At 44.5% G+C, this 18468-nt stretch overlaps 1 protein-coding gene across 3 annotated transcripts in view; it reads left to right on the forward strand.

Moving 5' to 3' along the window:
• Positions 1–18468, forward strand: part of Cc2d2a (coiled-coil and C2 domain containing 2A) — a 111073-nt gene that overhangs the window by 11657 nt on the left and 80948 nt on the right. For all 3 annotated transcript variants that reach the window (XM_010641862.3, XM_010641863.3, XM_010641864.3), the window contains 4 exons: positions 9849–9937; positions 10280–10381; positions 14400–14501; positions 15754–15933. In XM_010641862.3, coding sequence (XP_010640164.1) covers positions 9849–9937; positions 10280–10381; positions 14400–14501; positions 15754–15933 — 473 coding nt within the window. The remainder of the gene's footprint in view (positions 1–9848; positions 9938–10279; positions 10382–14399; positions 14502–15753; positions 15934–18468) is intronic.

Here is an 18468-nt window from a genome sequence, read left to right on the forward strand (position 1 = left end):
CTTCTTCTTTCTTTTCTTCCATTTTTGTTTGAGACAGGGTCTCACTTTGTAGCCCAGGCTGGCCTTGAACTCTCAGTGATCCTCCTGCCCCAGCCTCCTGAGTGCTGAGATTACAGGTGTGCACTGCCATGCCCAGTTTAGCTACTCAACTTTCAAAAGTCAATATGTGCATGTCACATCCTGTGTGCCCAGGAGTCTGAGTGGAACCTTTCTGTGCTTCCCCATCCCTTGTGCAGTGTGAGGGCCTGAAAGCATGTTGGGGAAGGAAGATCATCCCTGGCTGTCCTCTCTGCTTTTTGCCCCAGGCCTTGCTCTGGCCTGGGCGTGCTCACCTACCGTTGGACCAGCTTACTCACCATATCCTTCCGGTGATGTCCCCACATCTAGATCCAGATGTTTGATCCTCCCCTGACTTTGGGCTTCTCCCAAGGGCCTGGGCTGCCCCTCACTGCCACTTAAACCTGTGACTGTCTTTGCCACCACAGCATCCTGCCAAGTGCTGCCACGCCCAGGCAGCGTTCAGAGGCTGAGAGCAGCACCCCAATCCAGGTGGTCTCCCACACTGCGCCGCACACGTTGCCAGAGTGCCACCTTCCCGGTGAGCAGCTGCCCTCCTCCACACAGTGAGAACTTTGGCTTCTCATTCACTGACCGAAAATATATACAGTCGTGACATTCCAAATAAAGAAATCATTTCTTGGAACACACCCAAGTTCCAAGTCAAATAAACATACAGTTTAAGGCATACACATTCCCACATGATTTCGTCTTCCACCCTCTCTTAGGGGACGGACTGGCTAAAATTAAGTCATTTCTTATGAATATAAATTTCATCATTACTAACATCTGTTTTCCACTCATTCTTGTTAGGTTTTCTGATTAAAGTACCATGTCTGAGCCAGTCTCTCAGCATTGGCTCAAAAGAAGTTTCACAAACTGGTGAAATGTGGTGTAAATGAAGTAGAGAAGTGATCTGGGGGAGACTTTTTAGAAGTCACCAACACCTGGAGGATGGGCCGGGTATCACACGGGACTTCATGGAGGGAGCTGGGTGTCGGGGTCCAGGGCTAGGCCGGGCTGTGTGTCGGAGGACGCACACAGGAAACACAGGGAGCTGTTCCCTCCCTCACATGGTACTCAGGCTGCATTGAAGTATGGCGTTTGCTAAATTCACCATCAGTGCTTGGTCCTTTTCCGGTGGGGCCCTCAGCGGCACCTGTAGATGGAGGAAGGCCAGTCTTAATTGAGCTCGAGCTTTTATTTTGCTTCCCAAGCGCCACTCACCTGATTCTCCTTCTGCCTCTCTGGCCGCTCCTCTCCTTGCCTTTGGGAGGCCTCACTCTCAGCCCAGCTGCCCAGTGTGCAAGCTTGCAGCGTGGCCCTGCTTTCTGTATCAACACTGACTCCTGTTGGTGCCTCAAGGCCTTGATCCTGTTCACACGTTGTTTTCCTCAGGCTGGCCCCTTCCAGACTGACTGTGCACTGCCTACACACACACACCTTTGCATATCAACAAGACAGCTCACTTTCATAGCTTTATAGAGACAGCTGTATGAATCCACATTTCCTCTTTTCATTGTTGCATTTTATTCCACCCTACAGACATGCCGCAGTTTGTTTCTTTATACACCTATGAGTGGACATTTACATTGTATTCTTTTCGGTGCCGTAATAGTGTCGCTGTGAACCCTTGTCACGTGTCTCTATGTAGACCTATGCTTTTACTTCTCCTGGGAGGATTTCTAGGGGTAGACTACTGAGGCCACTGGATAAAATTAGGTATCATTATTTAAGAAACTGCCAGTCTGTCCCAAAGTGGCTGTGTCGTTTTATGTTCCTACCAACAATTGGCACGAGGGTCCCGGCTTTCCTACATCCTTCCCAACACGGTGTCATTTGTCTTTAAATTCAGCACTCTCCACTTATCCACAGAATGTATCCATACATTCCACAGACCCACACTTGATGCCTGAAACTTACAGAGAACTGAACTTCATAGTTTAGTGTATGTGCTGCCAAAGCCAGCACAACGACCAAACTTTATAGTAGGTTTTTCTGCTTACATATTAAGCACAGTAAGAGGTAAGTGACGTTAACTAGTCATAAAATAGAAGCTTCAACATTTGTAATGAAGGTTGCATACATCCTCTTTCTCAAAGTATCTTATTCTTCTGTATCTCTCTGCAATCCCAGCATCTGATTTTTTTTTCTTTTCTTATTAAATTGAGAACTTTCACCTACGCAAAGGAAGCAATTTACAGTTTCCCTTTGCTCTATCGGAATCGCCAATATCGCCCGCATTACATTTCGGGCCCTTTATTAAGTGAGATGAGGGTACCTTGAACACAAGCACTCGGGTATCATGACAGTAAGTCTGACGACCAGCGTGGCTCCTAAATGACTAAGAGGTGCCAATGTATGAGGCACAGGTGCCTGGGAAAAAAGGATTCATCTCCCAGAGGGGACGCAGCTGGATGCCATGAGCTTTTAGTGTGCTACTCAGAAGTGCACAAAATTTATGAATTGTTTATTTCTTAAACTTTTCGTTGAGTATGTTTGGACCGAGATTGATGACAAGTAACTGAAATTGCAGATAAAGGGGAATTGTATTTGGAAATATCCTTTATGGTAGACATGGACTCATATCTCACTGTGCTTTTAACTTGCATTTCCCTAATGAGTAATGATTTTGAATTTTTTTGTATTATTGCTAGCCATTCGTACATCTTTTAGGTAAAAGTTCTGAACTTTCTAACTGTAGAGCTTTCAGAGTTCTTTATTCTACGTACAAGTACTTTAAACAGATAAATGAAGATACAGTATTTTCTCTAAGTCAATGGCTTGTCTTTTCATTTTTTCCAGTGGTGTTTTTGAAGAAAAAAATGTGTTTAGTGTTGATAGATCCTAATTTATTTTTTTCTAATTACATGTTGTGTGGAGTTGTACCTAAAAATTCTTTGGCCCACCCAAGATTTTGAAATTTTTTCATTATGTTTTCTTCTAGAAGGTTTATAGTTTTAGCTCTTCAATTTAGTCTGTTGCCACTTTTGAGATGACTCAAGTTTTATTCACCTGAAACCAATCACTTTCTGCCAACCTAAGCCTGATTACTAGTGGGACTTGGGGAGGGGGGACTTGGCACATCCTCCTGGATTCCTCTCTCTCTCTGCCTGCACCCAACAAGCCCATCCGCACTACCTTCAGAATGGAGCTAAAATGTAGCCATCCCTCACCGCCTCCAGACCCTCATCTCTCCCCTAGGACTTGCGACAGTCTCCTCCTACCTGGTCTCTTTGCTTGCATGCTTCCCTCACTCTTGACCAAGGTGCCAGAGAAATCTTATAAAAATCAGGCTGTCTCACCCCCCGTTCACACCCCTCAGTGGGTAAAGACTTTCACTCTTCCACCCTGTCAGTGACTGCACAAGCCGTCTGACCCTTTCCTTGCCCTGGCTTTTTCCTGCCTGTTGACAGAAGCAAGTCCTGGGTCACCAGAGCTTTGACTGTGGCTCGAGTGGTACTGTAGGCCCTTGCATCTGACTGTCCACAGCTTTCCTCTCAAGCCTTCGGGATGTGGCCTCTCCTCCCTTCCACTTTCAGCTCCCCAATCAAGTGGCTTTCTGTCCCACGCTGCTCCCACATCGCCGTCCCTGGAATTTTGCCAATTTTATGTGAGGATTTGGGTTTTAGAGAGGAGAGGCAGAAACAAAACACAGGTCAGGCCAGCATTCTCCAAGCCCCTCTGCCCGCTGCCCCTACCACAATCATGGAAATACTAGGTCTCTGTTGCATTTTTTTTTAAGTTGTCAAAATAAATCTTTAATCGTACTTTTAAGTGTCTGCCCAAGGTTTAATTTATGGCCTACTGTAAGTGTTCATGTTTAAAAATAAAGCTATTATATCAATTTTAAGGTTTCCCAAAAGAATTGAAATGTTACAGTGACTGGATAATCACCGTCATCTATTTTATAATAAACAAGTTGAGAAATAATACAAATATAATAAATTTTATACCATTTTCTTTTTCCTCATACTCCTTCATTCCACTTCCCATGCAGAACTGCATGTATTTTTATGCTTAAAAATCTTTTATTATTCACCCTTTTAGCAATTGAATTTTTGATTGAAGTGTATCGCAGTTCTCAACAAAACAAAATTGATGAAAACATAGAAGTACTCTAAAGTTCTGTAGCTATGAACGATAGAAAGTTTTTACAAAATCAATATTTGGGAAGCATATTCTTTATCTGGAGTAGAAAAGTTGAAGGAGGAGATAATTAAACAAGTAGATCACGGCACTTGCTTGTTCTGTACTCTGTGTGAATTCTGGTAACACCAATTAAAAATTTCAGAATGCCCTGGTCTCCAAACCCATGGTGAGTCGGGGAGTCCCATGGACTCGATGCCATCCCGCTGCACTGGTCTGAGCAGTGAGGTTCACAGACCACCGGCCTTGCTAGAGGAGCAGGGATTCCCCCGAAGACAAGGGGACAGACGGACAACTTTCAAAACAGTAGAGTCAGGACCTTGGAAACAAGGTCTTTGTAAATAGGGAGGAATGGAGGGGTTGAAGGGAGGGCAGGGGGATAAGCAAGAATCAAGAGGCCCAGTGTAGTGGTGCAAGCCTGTAATCCCAGCACTTAGGAGGCTGATGCAGTAGGATCGCTGTGAGTTCGAGACCAGCCTGGGCTACATAGTGAGTTCAGGTCAGTCTCAACTACATAGTGAGACCCTGTCTCAAAAAAAAGAAGGCTGATGAAAAATCTTCAGAGTAAAAACTGGGGAATCAGCTGTCCATGCACAGTTCTAAAACCTGCCCGCATAATTCCCACATGCCTAGGACAGGCCTGAGAAGCCCCTCAGCTCTCCTCCCTGGATGCCATGGCAGTTCTGCCCTGCCCACATAAGGGAGAAAACAACTCAAGGATGTCATATCTAGAACATAAAAATATCAATCACCCAGTATTAAAATGGACTAGACTCAAAAAGACATTCTCCCGAAAGTATGTGCAGTTGGCCAACGATCGATCATATGAAAGATGTTCCACATCATTAGCCATTAAGACAGGGAAATCAAAAGCATGAGCACATAGCATCTCACCCCCACCAGGGTGCCTGTCATTTAAAAAAACAGATAGTAATAAGTGTTGGCAAGGATGTGGAGGAATTAGAACACTTGTGCATTGCTGGTGAGAATGCAAAATGCTGTTGCACTTTGGAAAATATTTTAGTAGCCCCTCAAGAAGTTAAAAACAGAATTAGCGTATGACTCAGCAATTCAATGACTAGGTCTATATTCAAAAGAATGGAAAACATATGACCGCATATGTACTTGCACACAAATGTTCATAGCAACATTATTCATAACAGCCAAAATGTGGAAACAACCCAAATACCTGTGAACTGGTAAACAGGTAAATAAAAATCACTAACTTGCACACTTTAAATCGTGAGCTTTGTAGTATGTGACTCATCCCTCAACAAAGCTATTATTAAAGAAAAAAGACAAGGGATCCGGATCCTAGATTACATCATTTGGGAACATACAGTGAGAAGAATAAAAAATTATTTCAAAATGCAATGCTTGTTTCATTAAGAGCACGTGGTGTGTCCTCTGAAGGGTCGGATATAAGAGAAATGGTTAAGAGGAAAATGGAAAATGTCCGTCATTTCATTAAGCCTGAAAAGAGATAGAAAATGGAGTGCGGTGAAAACGGATGATGGGGAAAAGGAGACAAAGCGTAGCAATCTGGAAGCCTTTTGAAAACATGCAGCTGATGTAACCGAGGGGATGATGGTCTTTGTGAGCAGCAAGTGCAAACGTATACATTAGTTCTTTGCTTGCTCTGATGAAAAACATCACTTTGTCAAAAAAAAAAAAATGTATTCATGCTGCATTGAAGCGACATGTATAGTTTAATGGAATGTCCTGAAATTCTCTCATTATCCATGAGTTCATCACGCCTCCAGACCAAACTTTCAAGCAGTTTTACAAATTATTCCCATCACCCTCCAGTAGCCCGAGGGTGCAGGGCTTGAGGCAGGCCCTCTGTGCCCCACTGCTGTCGCTGCTGTCAGGGCAGCTCCAGGCCGCCTCTGTGCGGGACGTTGTCACGCCTCTCTCACACCTCCCTCGCCAGGGAAAGTTTCTCTCCGCCTCCCCAGAGCGGGCAGGTTTAGGGTCACTGTGCACTTAAAACAGTTACTACTTGTCCAAGCCATTAGACTAATTTTAGGAATTATTTTTTAAAAGAGGGCAAGACAGTTTATTAAATATCATCTCATCTGAATAAAGACGCTGAAGTAAGTTTCTCTAATATTTTTTAAACCTTAAAAAAATCTGCTATAATAAAAAGTATTTTGCCCACCCCTTTTTTTAGTGATATTAGTCCCAGTTTGGGATTACAGAGCTGGGAGAGGAGCAAATGACAATAAATAGGGAAAAGAAATGTCTTAAAAGGGCTGGCTTTGTATTTCCAGCTATTTAAAGAAACTGCCATTTTCTACTAAGACAGCAATGTCCTTCACCCCTATTAGCTCCCCAGCCCATGGGAGTGGATTCACACCCTCGGCTTTTCCTGGGTGTCATGTCAGCAATATTAGAGACACAGTCGCCATCTTCTGAGACGCCTGCATGCATTTTGTTTGAAGTCGTGTAAGCAGCGTGCCCCCCATGTGTCCCTAGATGGGATGGGATGTCAGCACTGTGAGCCAGGACCTGCACCCTCCCTCACGGTCCTGCCCTCGAGCTGGTTGGTGCTCACCTCCTAGCCGGAACAAGGTTGTGTCATTAAGTAGGGGCACAGACCAGATTTGGAAAATTTCAAAGTCTCTAAATGTCTTTTACCAGCATAGACTTTCTTTAAAAAAAAAAAAAAAATAGTTAAAAAGAAAATCTCTGATTGCCCGGGGTTGAAGGGAAGGGAGGTGGGACGCGTGTCAGCAGCAGAGATTTTCCAGGGCCTTGAAATGGCTCTGCAGGGTGCTGTACTGGGCAAATGCCATCCCAGCTTCCTGCAAAGCATGGAGCACACAGCACCGAGAGGAAGCTCTGGGTGGACAGGGACTTGGGGGTAAGGACAGTCCACGTGGGCTCGTGGCCTGTAATTCACATACCTGTCACTTGAGTCGGGGAGGCCGGACTTGTGTTGGGATCAGGGATTCTGGAAATCTCCCTCCCTAGTTTGGCTGAGAGTTGGGCGTGGTGGCGCATGCCAACGATCCCAGTGTGCAGAAGGCTGAGGTAGGAGGCTTGCTGCAAGTCTGAGGCCAGCCTGGGCTACGTAGTGAGACCTTGTCTTTAAAAAAAAAAAAATTGTGGCTTTTTGTCTTTGTTTTGTTTTGGGGCATTTTTTTTTCATTCTTTTTTGCTCTGAACCTAAAACTTGTCCAAGAAGTAATGTTTGTTAAAAGTAAATAAATGTCATAATTTTAAAAATTAGACAACAGTTACTTTGTATTGTATCAAAAATGTTAAGGTTTAAAAAATAATAATACTACAGATCCTCAGGTTGATTTTTTTGGGTTTGTCCAGAAGAAGTGGTGTTGAATAAACTACCTTGTCCCTCTGTAAAGAATAATTCATAAAATTATCTAGTGAGCCACATACAAAGAGTAACTTTTGAGAAGAAAGAAAAGCTGAGTCTTTTTTTTTTTATTTAAAAAAAAGGTGGGAGTAAATAAACGAGATGATTTTTGGATGTTCAAAGAGACTTGTGAAAGGGGCTCCGGGGTGGGGGCAGGTGTGTGGGTGACCTGGCGTGGAACAGCCTGCAAGCACTAGAGGTCCCCCTAGAGGCCTCTCTCACCCTCTCAAGCACGCAACCCAAGCTCAGTGACTCAGGGACTGTGCCTGCCCTAGGCAGTGGAACCTTAAAATCCGGGAAGAAAGCAGATATTTGCTTTGTGGTTTTTGGATTTTTGAGACAGAGTCTCACTCTGTAGCCTAGGCAGGCTTCGAAATTGCAATAATCTCTGCCTCAGCCTCTCGAGCTCTGGATGGCAGGGATGAGCTACCCCTCTGGGCCTGAGGGCAGATGTTTACACATCTGTAAATTCCAAATGTGACTCCCACAATGGCGGAAGTCTCCCTGATTCTGAGCTGCTGTCACAGAGCCAGAATCTACTGAGGTTATATGCTCTTTAAAAGGGGAAAATACTGACTTGGGTTTTTTATTGAGTCAAAAAAAAATAAGGTATGAATGCCGAAGGCCATTTTATTGAGCTAGTGGAAATTTAAAGAGATTCGAATCTCCTCACACACATGCAAGACTATAATCGATACCACCAATGTGTCTCACTTCCAGTGAGCGTTAAATAAGGGAGCATGGCATAAGTAGTGCGTTGTATCTTTCTGTCACACTGAAGGAAGAAGGCACAACGGAGACACTGAGGCCTCCTCCCTGGGCAGTGCCATGGCCACAGGCGTTGGCCCCTTCTCTCGCAGCCTCCCTCCCTCCGGAGAGCTTCTGTTCCCAGGTCTTCCATGCTCTCCATGGTCACAGTGCTCCCAAGTCCTCTCTAGGCCTGGACAAACACCTCAGACTCACCCTGGCTCCAGACAAGTTTGTCCCGCTACCTCCCACCGTGGCCTCACCCCCTCACCTTTCTCTCTGCAGCCTCACACTCCTGATTGCCCCTGTCAGGCCTCGGACATTGTCGGCTGCTCTTTTTGAGACCGACGTCTTCCAACCTGAGGAAGTTTAAGCCACACAGATGGCTGGGCCGCAGCCGGGGTTCTGACGTGTGGTCTGGGGAGCGTCCTCACCATCTGTATCTCTAAGAAGTTCTAGGAGCTGCCACCTCTGCCTCTGCTGCTGAGAACTGTCCATTGTCCCCTTCCTACCAATCACCTGGAGGCCCTATTGCAATTTTCCTCCTGTGGCCTCTCTCACCCCCTTTCCTTATTGTCACACAGGGGACCCCCTAGCTAGGCCCTTTAGCTGCTGTCCCTGCAGCCCAGGTGCATCTTGGGAACATGCTGCTGGCCTCAGCCTCCTCCCTGCCTCTTTCTTGCATGTGGCTTGGAGAGCAGAGCCTTTCGTGGGACACACCTCAGGCTCCCCAGCTGAACCCCAAACTCCTCCTTCCTGGTAGGGACTCCGCTCCTGCGAGGCTGGCATTCTGTCCTCTTTATCACCACCTCACCTGTCATGGCTGTAGCGCGTTAGAAATGTAAAAGTGGGGCCAGATCCCACGCGTCACCGCTTCGTGTGTGTGACAGTGGAATCAGCGCTTATCACACAGGGCCTCGAGTCTGCATCTTCCCCTACCTGGGAAGGGGAACACCCGGAGCCTCCCAGGGGGAGACCCAGAAGACCGAGGAGATGGCGCATTTGCCACTTGCCACAGTGCCTGACACGCATCGGCTGCCCACTGGTTCCACATGCGTAGGCCTACATTTAATAACACGGACAAAATACACCACGTCTCTCTGACACTGCGCGGGGCTGTGGCCGAGGCCTGGAGAAGAGATTTCTCTGGTCAAAGTGGAAAGTTAAGTCCTGAAAGCCTCAGCTCCTTGGGCATCTGTTCCCAATCCACGAATTTCAGGGCCTCCCTGCAGTGGTGTCTGAGTTGGGACACGTGTGCCTTAAATACCCAGGTGCCACTCATTTTGTTTGCTTTATTCTTGGTTAAGTCCAGGCCACAGTCCTGGCGAGACAAGTCTTCCCTGACAGTCTCCGAGCCAAGACACATCCTTCTTGCATCAAAAGCAGGGCTGTCAGCACATCTCACGTTTGCTCATGGGAAGCTCTGGATTGGCAAAATAAAGTCACACTCTCTCATTTTTTAAAATTTCATTTTCCCTTTGGAAAACAAAAGTAATTTTCCTTTGTTTTTTTTAAGGCTTACCTCCAATTCCTTCAGCGTCCAGAACTGGCTTCGCGGAGTTCTCCATGCGGGAGCGCATGCGGGAAAAGCTCCAAGCGGCGAGGGTGAGCAGACGGGGCGCGCTCCAGTTCGGGGCCGACTGCAGTTCTCCTGGGCTTTGCTGGCTCGCTTCGTGTGCACCGAACTGTGGGGGTCTGAATGCTATGCGATTTCTCCTTCTCCTTCTAAATGTTAATGTATTGTTTTGCATGGGCAAGGATGAAAATTATGAAAATTCTGCTTGAGAATGAACGCCATTCTTCTAAACCCTTGCTCCCATGCCCGTCCCTCAGAGGCCCAGTGTGCATTTTTTGCTGATTATCCCATGCTGAGATGGAACGGTGACTGAGGTTTTTCCACCGCATTTCTAGTGCTGTGTAGCAGTCATTTTCTGTTTGACTTTTCAGTCCAAGGCAGAAAGCGCATTGCTGCAGGAAATTCCCACCCCGAGACCCAGGCGCCTGCGAAGTCCCAGAGAGAAAGAATCGGAGACTGAATTCCGCACGGAGGTGAGAAGTGAGCTGCACCCCTACTTCGGCGCCCCGCAGCTCCTCTCTTCTCTGTAAAGCAGAAATGATACCAGCGCCTAACTTTCGCTATTGCTGTGTGGATTCAGTGAGGTGATACCTACTAGTAGTGTCTCAGGCAGTCCTTGGCACAGGGTAAGTCCTCCCTATTTAAGAGTGAGCCATTGTTAGAGGCTGTGTTTAGACAAAAGGTGAAAACAGTCAGGAATACTTTGATCGGTAATCTAACTTCACCACCTGAAACCACAGCTTAATTCCATTTGCATTTCTTCCCCCTTTATACTCAGCAGACTTATGATAACAGAACAAATGCAAATCATACAAACACCAAAATAAAAATAACACACAGCAACTTGGCCTCCAGTGGATCTCCCCAGAATTTCTCTATGTGAGGTCCGGGTCACTATTTAGGTTATCCAATATCTGATCCTTTAACACACTCGCTCTGATGCTGAACATTTATGGGACGTGCCTTCCCACAAGCATCCAACAGCCTCTGAACACACAGCCGGGACCGTAACAGCCGGGACCGTAACAGCCGGGACCGTAACAGCCAGCCCTAGGAGTCAAAGAGCGTGCGGAGCACCTTAACAGGTAGTAGAGGTACAGGGTGTTCAGGTCTGTGTGTGTCAGTAGGAGATGACCACAGAAATGGCACCTAACTCCAGCCTTGTTCTCAGGTTATATAAAACGAGGTGTTTTAAGGAAGGCAATGGTTTTCTTAAATATACGGCCAAATGCACAAGTAACAAAAGAATAAATGGATACATTGGACTTTGTCAAAATTACAATCTTGTATTTTTCAAAGGAAATCAAAAAGAAAAAGAAAAGAGAAGAGTCTGTTCACAAATCATATATCTTGATTAATAAGAGAACTAGTATTAAGATTAAAATTTGAGATATCTGCAAGATTTTTAGATTAGGGTGTGTTTTAGGGAACTGAAAATAGTGATTAGTCATGTAGAAGAGAGATCAAAATTAAAACTAATGTATTTTGTAATTCTACGATAGAAAAAATAATGATGTAATTGGGCAGCTTGTTTCTCAAAAGTGGCTCACCTACTAAACATTACTGGGTTTGGGGTCCTCGCCTCTCCTTCTGGAGTTGGATTTCAGGTTCCTCTTATCTCAAACAAACAATCAAAAGGCAGTGGCAAATTTTTTTCAAGAAAGTAGAAATGAAGAGTGGGAGAGAAACTGGCTCTGCTGAGTGGGCTTGGACTGAGCAATGAGAAAAAATGGGTAAGAGCAAACAGAAAAATCTGGGAAACACAGCATGGGCTATCGTGGAAACCTACAATAGCACGGTACCTTCTTCTACGCTGTCCAAATCTCAAGGAAACCCGTGAGAACTTCTGTGTCCAGGTCTGAGAAGCCGTGCTGATGACGTCAGGTCCAGGCTGTCCTATTGGAAACCTGCTCGAGTTCTTGGGAGACGCCCACATGCAGGGTTTTGGGAAGTGTTCTGCGCAAGTGTCTGGGATCTTGTAATTACCTTCTCCCCAGCCACTTTTGTCAAACCCTAACCTCCTATCTCACTGAGACTTGAGATTATCTAGCTTAATTTAGTAGAGGTCCACAGACCCTTCTTGGAGAAATATGGGAGAAATTTAACACCCAACCCAGTAGATGTCACATGTGGCCAGGTCGTATCCCCTGAAATTGAAGACTGAATTCCAAAGGACATAGGAGATTAAGAGTAGGAAAGATTTACTGCGGCATAAGAATAGCTCCTGAGAGGCAGGAGAGTCCCAAAAGTGGGTTGCTACAAGACCCTTTATCAGGGATATTTACACAGCAAAGTCACAATGTGGACACAATGAGGGTTAAATTGTGATCAGCCAATAAGGCTGTGAGTGTAGCTGCTTAGCCCTTATTGCTGCAATGGAGAGTGCAGCATTCACAAGGGCATATGGCTGGCGTAGTTAATCTTTGCCCATCTGTGGCTTCTAAAACAGGAACCTTTTGGGAAGGGGTGGATTCAGGTGTTCTGTTCCCCCACCTGGACATCTGATGCATATTGGACTTAATGGACGGGGTGGTAGTAATCACAGTATAATCTCAAATTTTCATTCTCAGGGAAGTGTGTTAATCTAGCCATTGTGATTTTGATCTTGAGGCCCCCTTCAATTGCACCTCCAGCCATAATTCTTATGTCTCCACCTTTCACTGACTTCCTTAGAATCCAGACCCTCTCCTACTGTTCATTAATTTTTATCTAACTCAGCCTCCTATAGTATAGGAGGACACACCAAATTTAAGAATAAAAAAGAATTCCTCTTTGGTTGCATTCTGTTACGGTAAGCACTTAATATGTTATTGCTGGATTGATATTTTGTAATTATTACTACAAGATTGTGTAAATGTATTAGAGATAATAATTCTTGACAATTTAATTCACCATACTCAACCATTTTAGCATATTTGATGGCACTGGGAATCGAACTCAGGACCTTGTGCTTGCCAGGCAGGCAAGGCGTCACTGAGCTAAATCCCCAGCTACATACAGTAATAAACAAAATATAAAGACAAATAAATAAACTTGCATTTACCTTTGAAAATCTTTGTAACTGGTGTGAGGGAGACAAGAGAGAGGAGTGTCATTATATAGGATGACTTTCACTAATGGAATCACTGCTATTGGCTCAATGGAATCCTTTTCTTTTCAGGCAGCTTTAACAAGGAGCCTATCCAATGATGCTTACTTTTGACAGCTTTTGAGGATTTCTCAAAACTGTGACATTGCCCAAAATCCCAGAGAGAGAGAGAGAGAGAGAGAGACCCTTGGCTCAGTTGTGATCATGCGAAGTTTGGAGTCATGTTTTACTCATATTGCAAGATATCACTCATTTATCAAGTGAGCTTTTGTTAGAAATGTTGGCGGGTCTTGCAGAACATTCACAGAACAAGTTATTTGCAACAAGGTTTTATTGTATTTTGAATATGTATATTACTGGCATAGTTTAGAATTGCTCAAAAGAAAGGTATGGCATTTGGATTGGGGTAGGATGTGGAAAAGAAATAGCACAGTAGTGAGATTTTAAAAGTATGCAGTTAGAAGGGGAAATGAATACAAAGATGGGACCAGTACTTTGTGGATTGGCACTTAGGAAAAAGGAGAATATCCATAAGAGAATTCTCACATCAAGCAGGATCCCTGACCCACAAATCTGAAAGGCACCAAAATCCAACATTTTTTGCTTGTAGACATGACATGGCAGGTGGAAACTTCATGTTGAACTTGTAGGCTAGATCACTGTGAACACACAGGTACACTAAAAATACTGTGGAAAATTCCCTTCAAGCTGTGTGTATAAGATGGCATAAGAGGATTCTGAGTTTTGTCTTCAGATGTGCTTCTTACCCCAAAGGTATATGCAAATATTCCAAGTATGCAGAATATATGTAAATATTCCAAAATGTGAAAAATATCCTAAGATCCACAACAGTTCTGGTCCCGACCATTTCAGATAAAGGGTGCTCAAGCTGTGTGGGCAAAAGGCTCAGAAAAACAATGTGGACAGCAGGCCAGAGGCTCAGTAAGAACAGGATGTGTCCAGGGTTTTGCTGGACTTTATAAAGGGTGCTCAAGCTGTGTGGGCAAAAGGCTCAGAAAACCAATGTGGACAGCAGGCCAGAGGCTCAGTAAGAACAGGATGTGTCCAGGGTTTTGCTGGACTTAATCTACACCCAAACACTGTTATCCTGTAGACTGTTTGGAGATGATCTTCCGTGAAATGGAAAATCTATTGATCTACGGGATAACACTTTATCAAGTGTGAACATTTGTATTTGTTCAATCTCAAGAAAGACAGTGTTGAGTAAGAAAATAGCAGCCTCGACCTTCAGCTATATTTGACGTCTGTGAGCGTTTCACTCCCGTGGGATAATAAGGTGCATCCACAGTCAGAAGACAGGTCTTCAGAGAGCTAACCTTCAATTCAGAACTTCCTTATTTCTTGTTTTACATGGTTTTCCTATCATTTTCCCACTCATACAGCCTGGCAAAGAAATACAAGCAACTCAACATGAAGAAGATTCCCGAAGTCATTCAAGAGTAAAATTCCACGATGCTGTACAAAAAATCAAGTCTAAACCTCAGGTGAGAATCTTGTCTTTTTTTTTTTTTTTTCTCTCTCTCTTTGAAACGGAGTCTCACTATTCATTGCCGCTGGCCTTGAACTCCTTAGGTAGCCTATGCTCAGCCTCCAGATTCTGGATTACAGGCGTGCACCACCATGGCCTGTCTTTTAAAACCATGGTTTTTGTTTGTGTTTTTCAAAAATATCCATTCAAGATGACCATCTGGGTAGGTACCTGACTCCTGTTGTCAAGGAGCATAAAAGAAAGAAGAACAGGGGCCGGGGATTTAGCTCAGCGGTTCGGCAGCCTGCCTCACAAGCGCAAGGACCTGAGTTCAATCCCCGGTACCAAAAAAAGAAAAAGAAAGAGAGAAGAACGGGGAACGATCCCTATTCCCAGTTGTCCTAGAGTCCAGCTGGAGAGACCATAATAGTGTCCTGTGGGAAGAATGCACAGGCAGCTGGAGATGTAGGGTTGAGGCGGTTTGTTCCAATCTGAAACTACACCAGATTTCCTCATGGGAGGAAAAGAGCGAGTGCACTAGCTGGAAAAGAGTTTAAAGGTTTTGGTCCAAAGAGAAAAAGAAAGAAAAAAAAAAGTCATTTAAAAAAAAGTCAACTAATCTTACATTTTCCACAATTAAAACTATTTGAATGTTGGCCTATAGAATAATGAAGCTGCTTTTTTTGGCGTTAATAACATATTCTAAAGTTTTTACTCATGGAACTATTATATTTATGTGCTTACTAGAGTGTAAATAATTCATCCGTCTTTACAGAAATAACTACAATTTCTTAAGTAGGCCTCCAATGCCTGCCAGATTTGTTAAAATCCATCACCAGTACATAGTCACATTAACTTTCAACAAAGATAGCAGTTGTGTGAAGTTTTTGTTGTCGTTGATTTAAACTCAGGACCTTTGCACTAAGCTACATCCCCAGCCCATTTTTTGTTTGTTTGTTTTTGTTTTTTGTTTTTCTTTTGGTTTTGGGTTTTTTTGTTTTGTTTGTTGTTGTTGTTGTTGTTTTGGTACCAGGGATCAAACTTGGGACCTTGTGCTTGCAAGGCAAGTGGCAGAACCACAGAGTTACATCCCTAGCCCTCGTTTTTGGTTTTGAAGTATCCTCTAACCAAGTTTCCCAGGCTGGGCTCAAATTCGTCATCCTCCTGCCTCAGCATCCCACAGTGCTGGGATTACAGGTGTGCCCCTGCCCCAGGCTGGGCTTGTGGTTTAAAAGCCTGAAGCTGCTCTTGCTACTCATTCTCCTTAGGCCCCGCCTGGCTTCCCTTCTGCAGAAGAGGCCTACAACTTCTTCACCTTCAACTTTGATCCTGAACCAGAGGAGCCTGAGGTAAAAGCAAAAGTAAGAGCCAGAGATGGAGCCAATCAGGAGGAGGAGGAGGAGGAGGGTGTGGAAGACGAATCACCCACAGGAGGCCTGAACAGAAAGGTACTTAGTATCAAGGTGGTGGGGATGGCACAAGGTGAGGGTTACAGCCTCGCTTGAAAGATGGTGTCTAAGGAAAAACCTGCCGCCCTGGCACCAGACATGTCACCTGCGTCCTAGGTGACAGCAGTGGGATTACTGCTCAGGGAGCACAATCAGCCTCCCTGGGCTTTCTGTAGCTCATGATTACACCCCACAATTTGTAGTAGGGGCTTTGATTAAATCTGCCTGTCTTTCTCTTGTAGAGAAAAAAAATGAAATAACATTGCCGATTTTTTTTTTCTTGCTCTTCTCCCAAAACAATTAGCATTCCTTTCACATGCACAGTGTTTTTCTCGCTGAGGCACATAAAACCTTGCTCTCATTCTCTCACCACCATCCTACAAGGGAACAACTTTTTGTGCCCAACATCACACACAAGCTACAGCTCAAATTCCATACTTGTGACTGGTAGGTGAGATTCAAAAGAAAATGCACCCTTAAGAAATGGGCATGGATCTTTTTCCTTGTTTTGTTTTAAATTTAAGTTTTAAGTGATACAAAAAAAATTGTACATAGTAATAGGACATCACTGGGCAAAGCGTTTTGTGGCTGTTGTTTGGTTTGTTTATTTGTGGCACTGGGGATGGGACCCAGGGCCTTGTGTATGTGAGGCAAGTGCACTCCCACTGAGCTGTGCCCCCAGCCCAGCCTGGGAATGGACATTTATCCACAGAAGATTACAATTGACCAGTGAGCACGTGAAAAGATGCTTACCGCCCTTAGTCCTTAGGAAAATGCAAATTAAAACCATAATGAGATGCTACTTCGGGCCATTAGTATAGCTATTACAAAGCAAGAAATAAGGGCTGCGGATGATGTGGAGAAACTGGATTTTTTTTTTTTTAACACAGCTGGTAGGCATATAAAATGGTGCAGCTGCTGCTATCAAAAAAAGGCAGTTCTTCAAAATTTAAACAGTATTGCTGTATCACCCCACAATTCTACTCTGAAAATAACACCCCCCCCCATACACCAAAGACAAACTGAAAACATGGTCTTGGATGGGTATTTGTAGGCCAAGTTTCACAGCAACATTATTCACAGCAGCCCAAAGGCAGAAGCAAAGTCTTGTGTTTATGAACAGGTAAAGAAAAGGTAGTCTGTGAATCATTATTCACCTGAGGAGAGCACCTTGGAGACTTTATGCTCAGTTAAATTCACAAAAGGGCAAATACTGTACGATTTCACTTATAGAAGGGACTAGAGCCACCAGAGTCATCAGACAGGAAGTAACTGATGGCTGCCCGGCTCTAGGGGAGGAAGGAACGGAAGTTAGTGTTTAATGGGCACAGAGTTTTGGTCTGGGAAGATGCAAAGATTCTGAAGATGAATCTGAATGTACTCTAATGTTAATGAATTATGGACACTTAGAAATGGTTAAACGATAACTGTCACATTACCCATATTTCACAACGCTAAAAATAAAGAGAAAACACACCAAGACATTGCAGTGTTTGCACTGTTGGCGTATTTCTGGACTTCGCTTCTAATCTCCTCTCTTGGAAGATGCCTCCCAGCCGTGTATTTTCTTTCTGAGATCTACGGAAGTAGGGGAATATTTCAGCTTATTCTGTAGCCATTGCTTTACAAATCAGTATTCAGCTTGTTCTGGCTCAGGATGAGACAGCCAAGACCACCGGCATGTGGAAGCTTAGCCGGGGCTGGAGGGCTTCTTTCCAAGGTGGTGCCATTGCGCTGGACTCGGGGACCTCCCATGATATGGCTGGAGTGTTCTCAGGACAGGACACTGGCTTCCCCAAAGCAAGTGATCTCAGAGAGAAACCAAGGAAGAGCCGCGCAACCTTTGAGTCTCCACCATATTCTACTCCTTATAAGTTGCAACCAACAGCACACATTGAAAGCGGGGAGAATCAGGGTCCACCTTGAGAAGGCAGAAATGTCCATTTCCAGGCGTCATCTGAAATCGTGGCTCTTGCCTCCAAAAGCTACTTCTTCCTTGCTTTGCTTTTTCACTTCCTGGAGAGCTCTGTGTAGCCCTGCTCTGGTCTGCCCTGACATTTTTTTGGTATTATCAGGCTCAGAGGTGGGTTAGACTTTCTAGGCGGTGTCAGAGAGCCTGCAGGCCCCTTCCTGGCGTCTTTGTCCTGTCTCCTTGGCACATTTCTGTTTGCTTTTATTTCCCACAAAGCAGAGGTGAGGCAGGGCCAAGGCACTGTTGACGAGGCACTGTTATTAGTGACTTTTCTCGTTTCACTTTCTGATGTTTTTGGCATTCCCAGACTTGAAGTTATGCTGAATGCATTGTTTCCATGGAGACTGACTTCTCCCTTATTGTTTGGTGCATTTGGGGAGGAAATATTAGGAGGCAAGTAGCTAGGCTGCCACCATGATTTCAGATACCGCTCAAACATGTATACCCAGTTCAAATTTTTAAAAAAGAAAAAGAGGAAGAAAGGAGGAAAAGGAGGAGGAGGAGATGGAGGAAAATTTAGAGAACACTGAAAATTCCTATACTTTGTATATTGCACACCCCTG

This window comes from Fukomys damarensis, unplaced genomic scaffold (genome assembly GCF_012274545.1).
Source record: "Fukomys damarensis isolate Sample0158 unplaced genomic scaffold, DMR_v1.0_HiC HiC_scaffold_35, whole genome shotgun sequence".
Taxonomy (NCBI): Eukaryota; Metazoa; Chordata; class Mammalia; order Rodentia; family Bathyergidae; genus Fukomys; species Fukomys damarensis.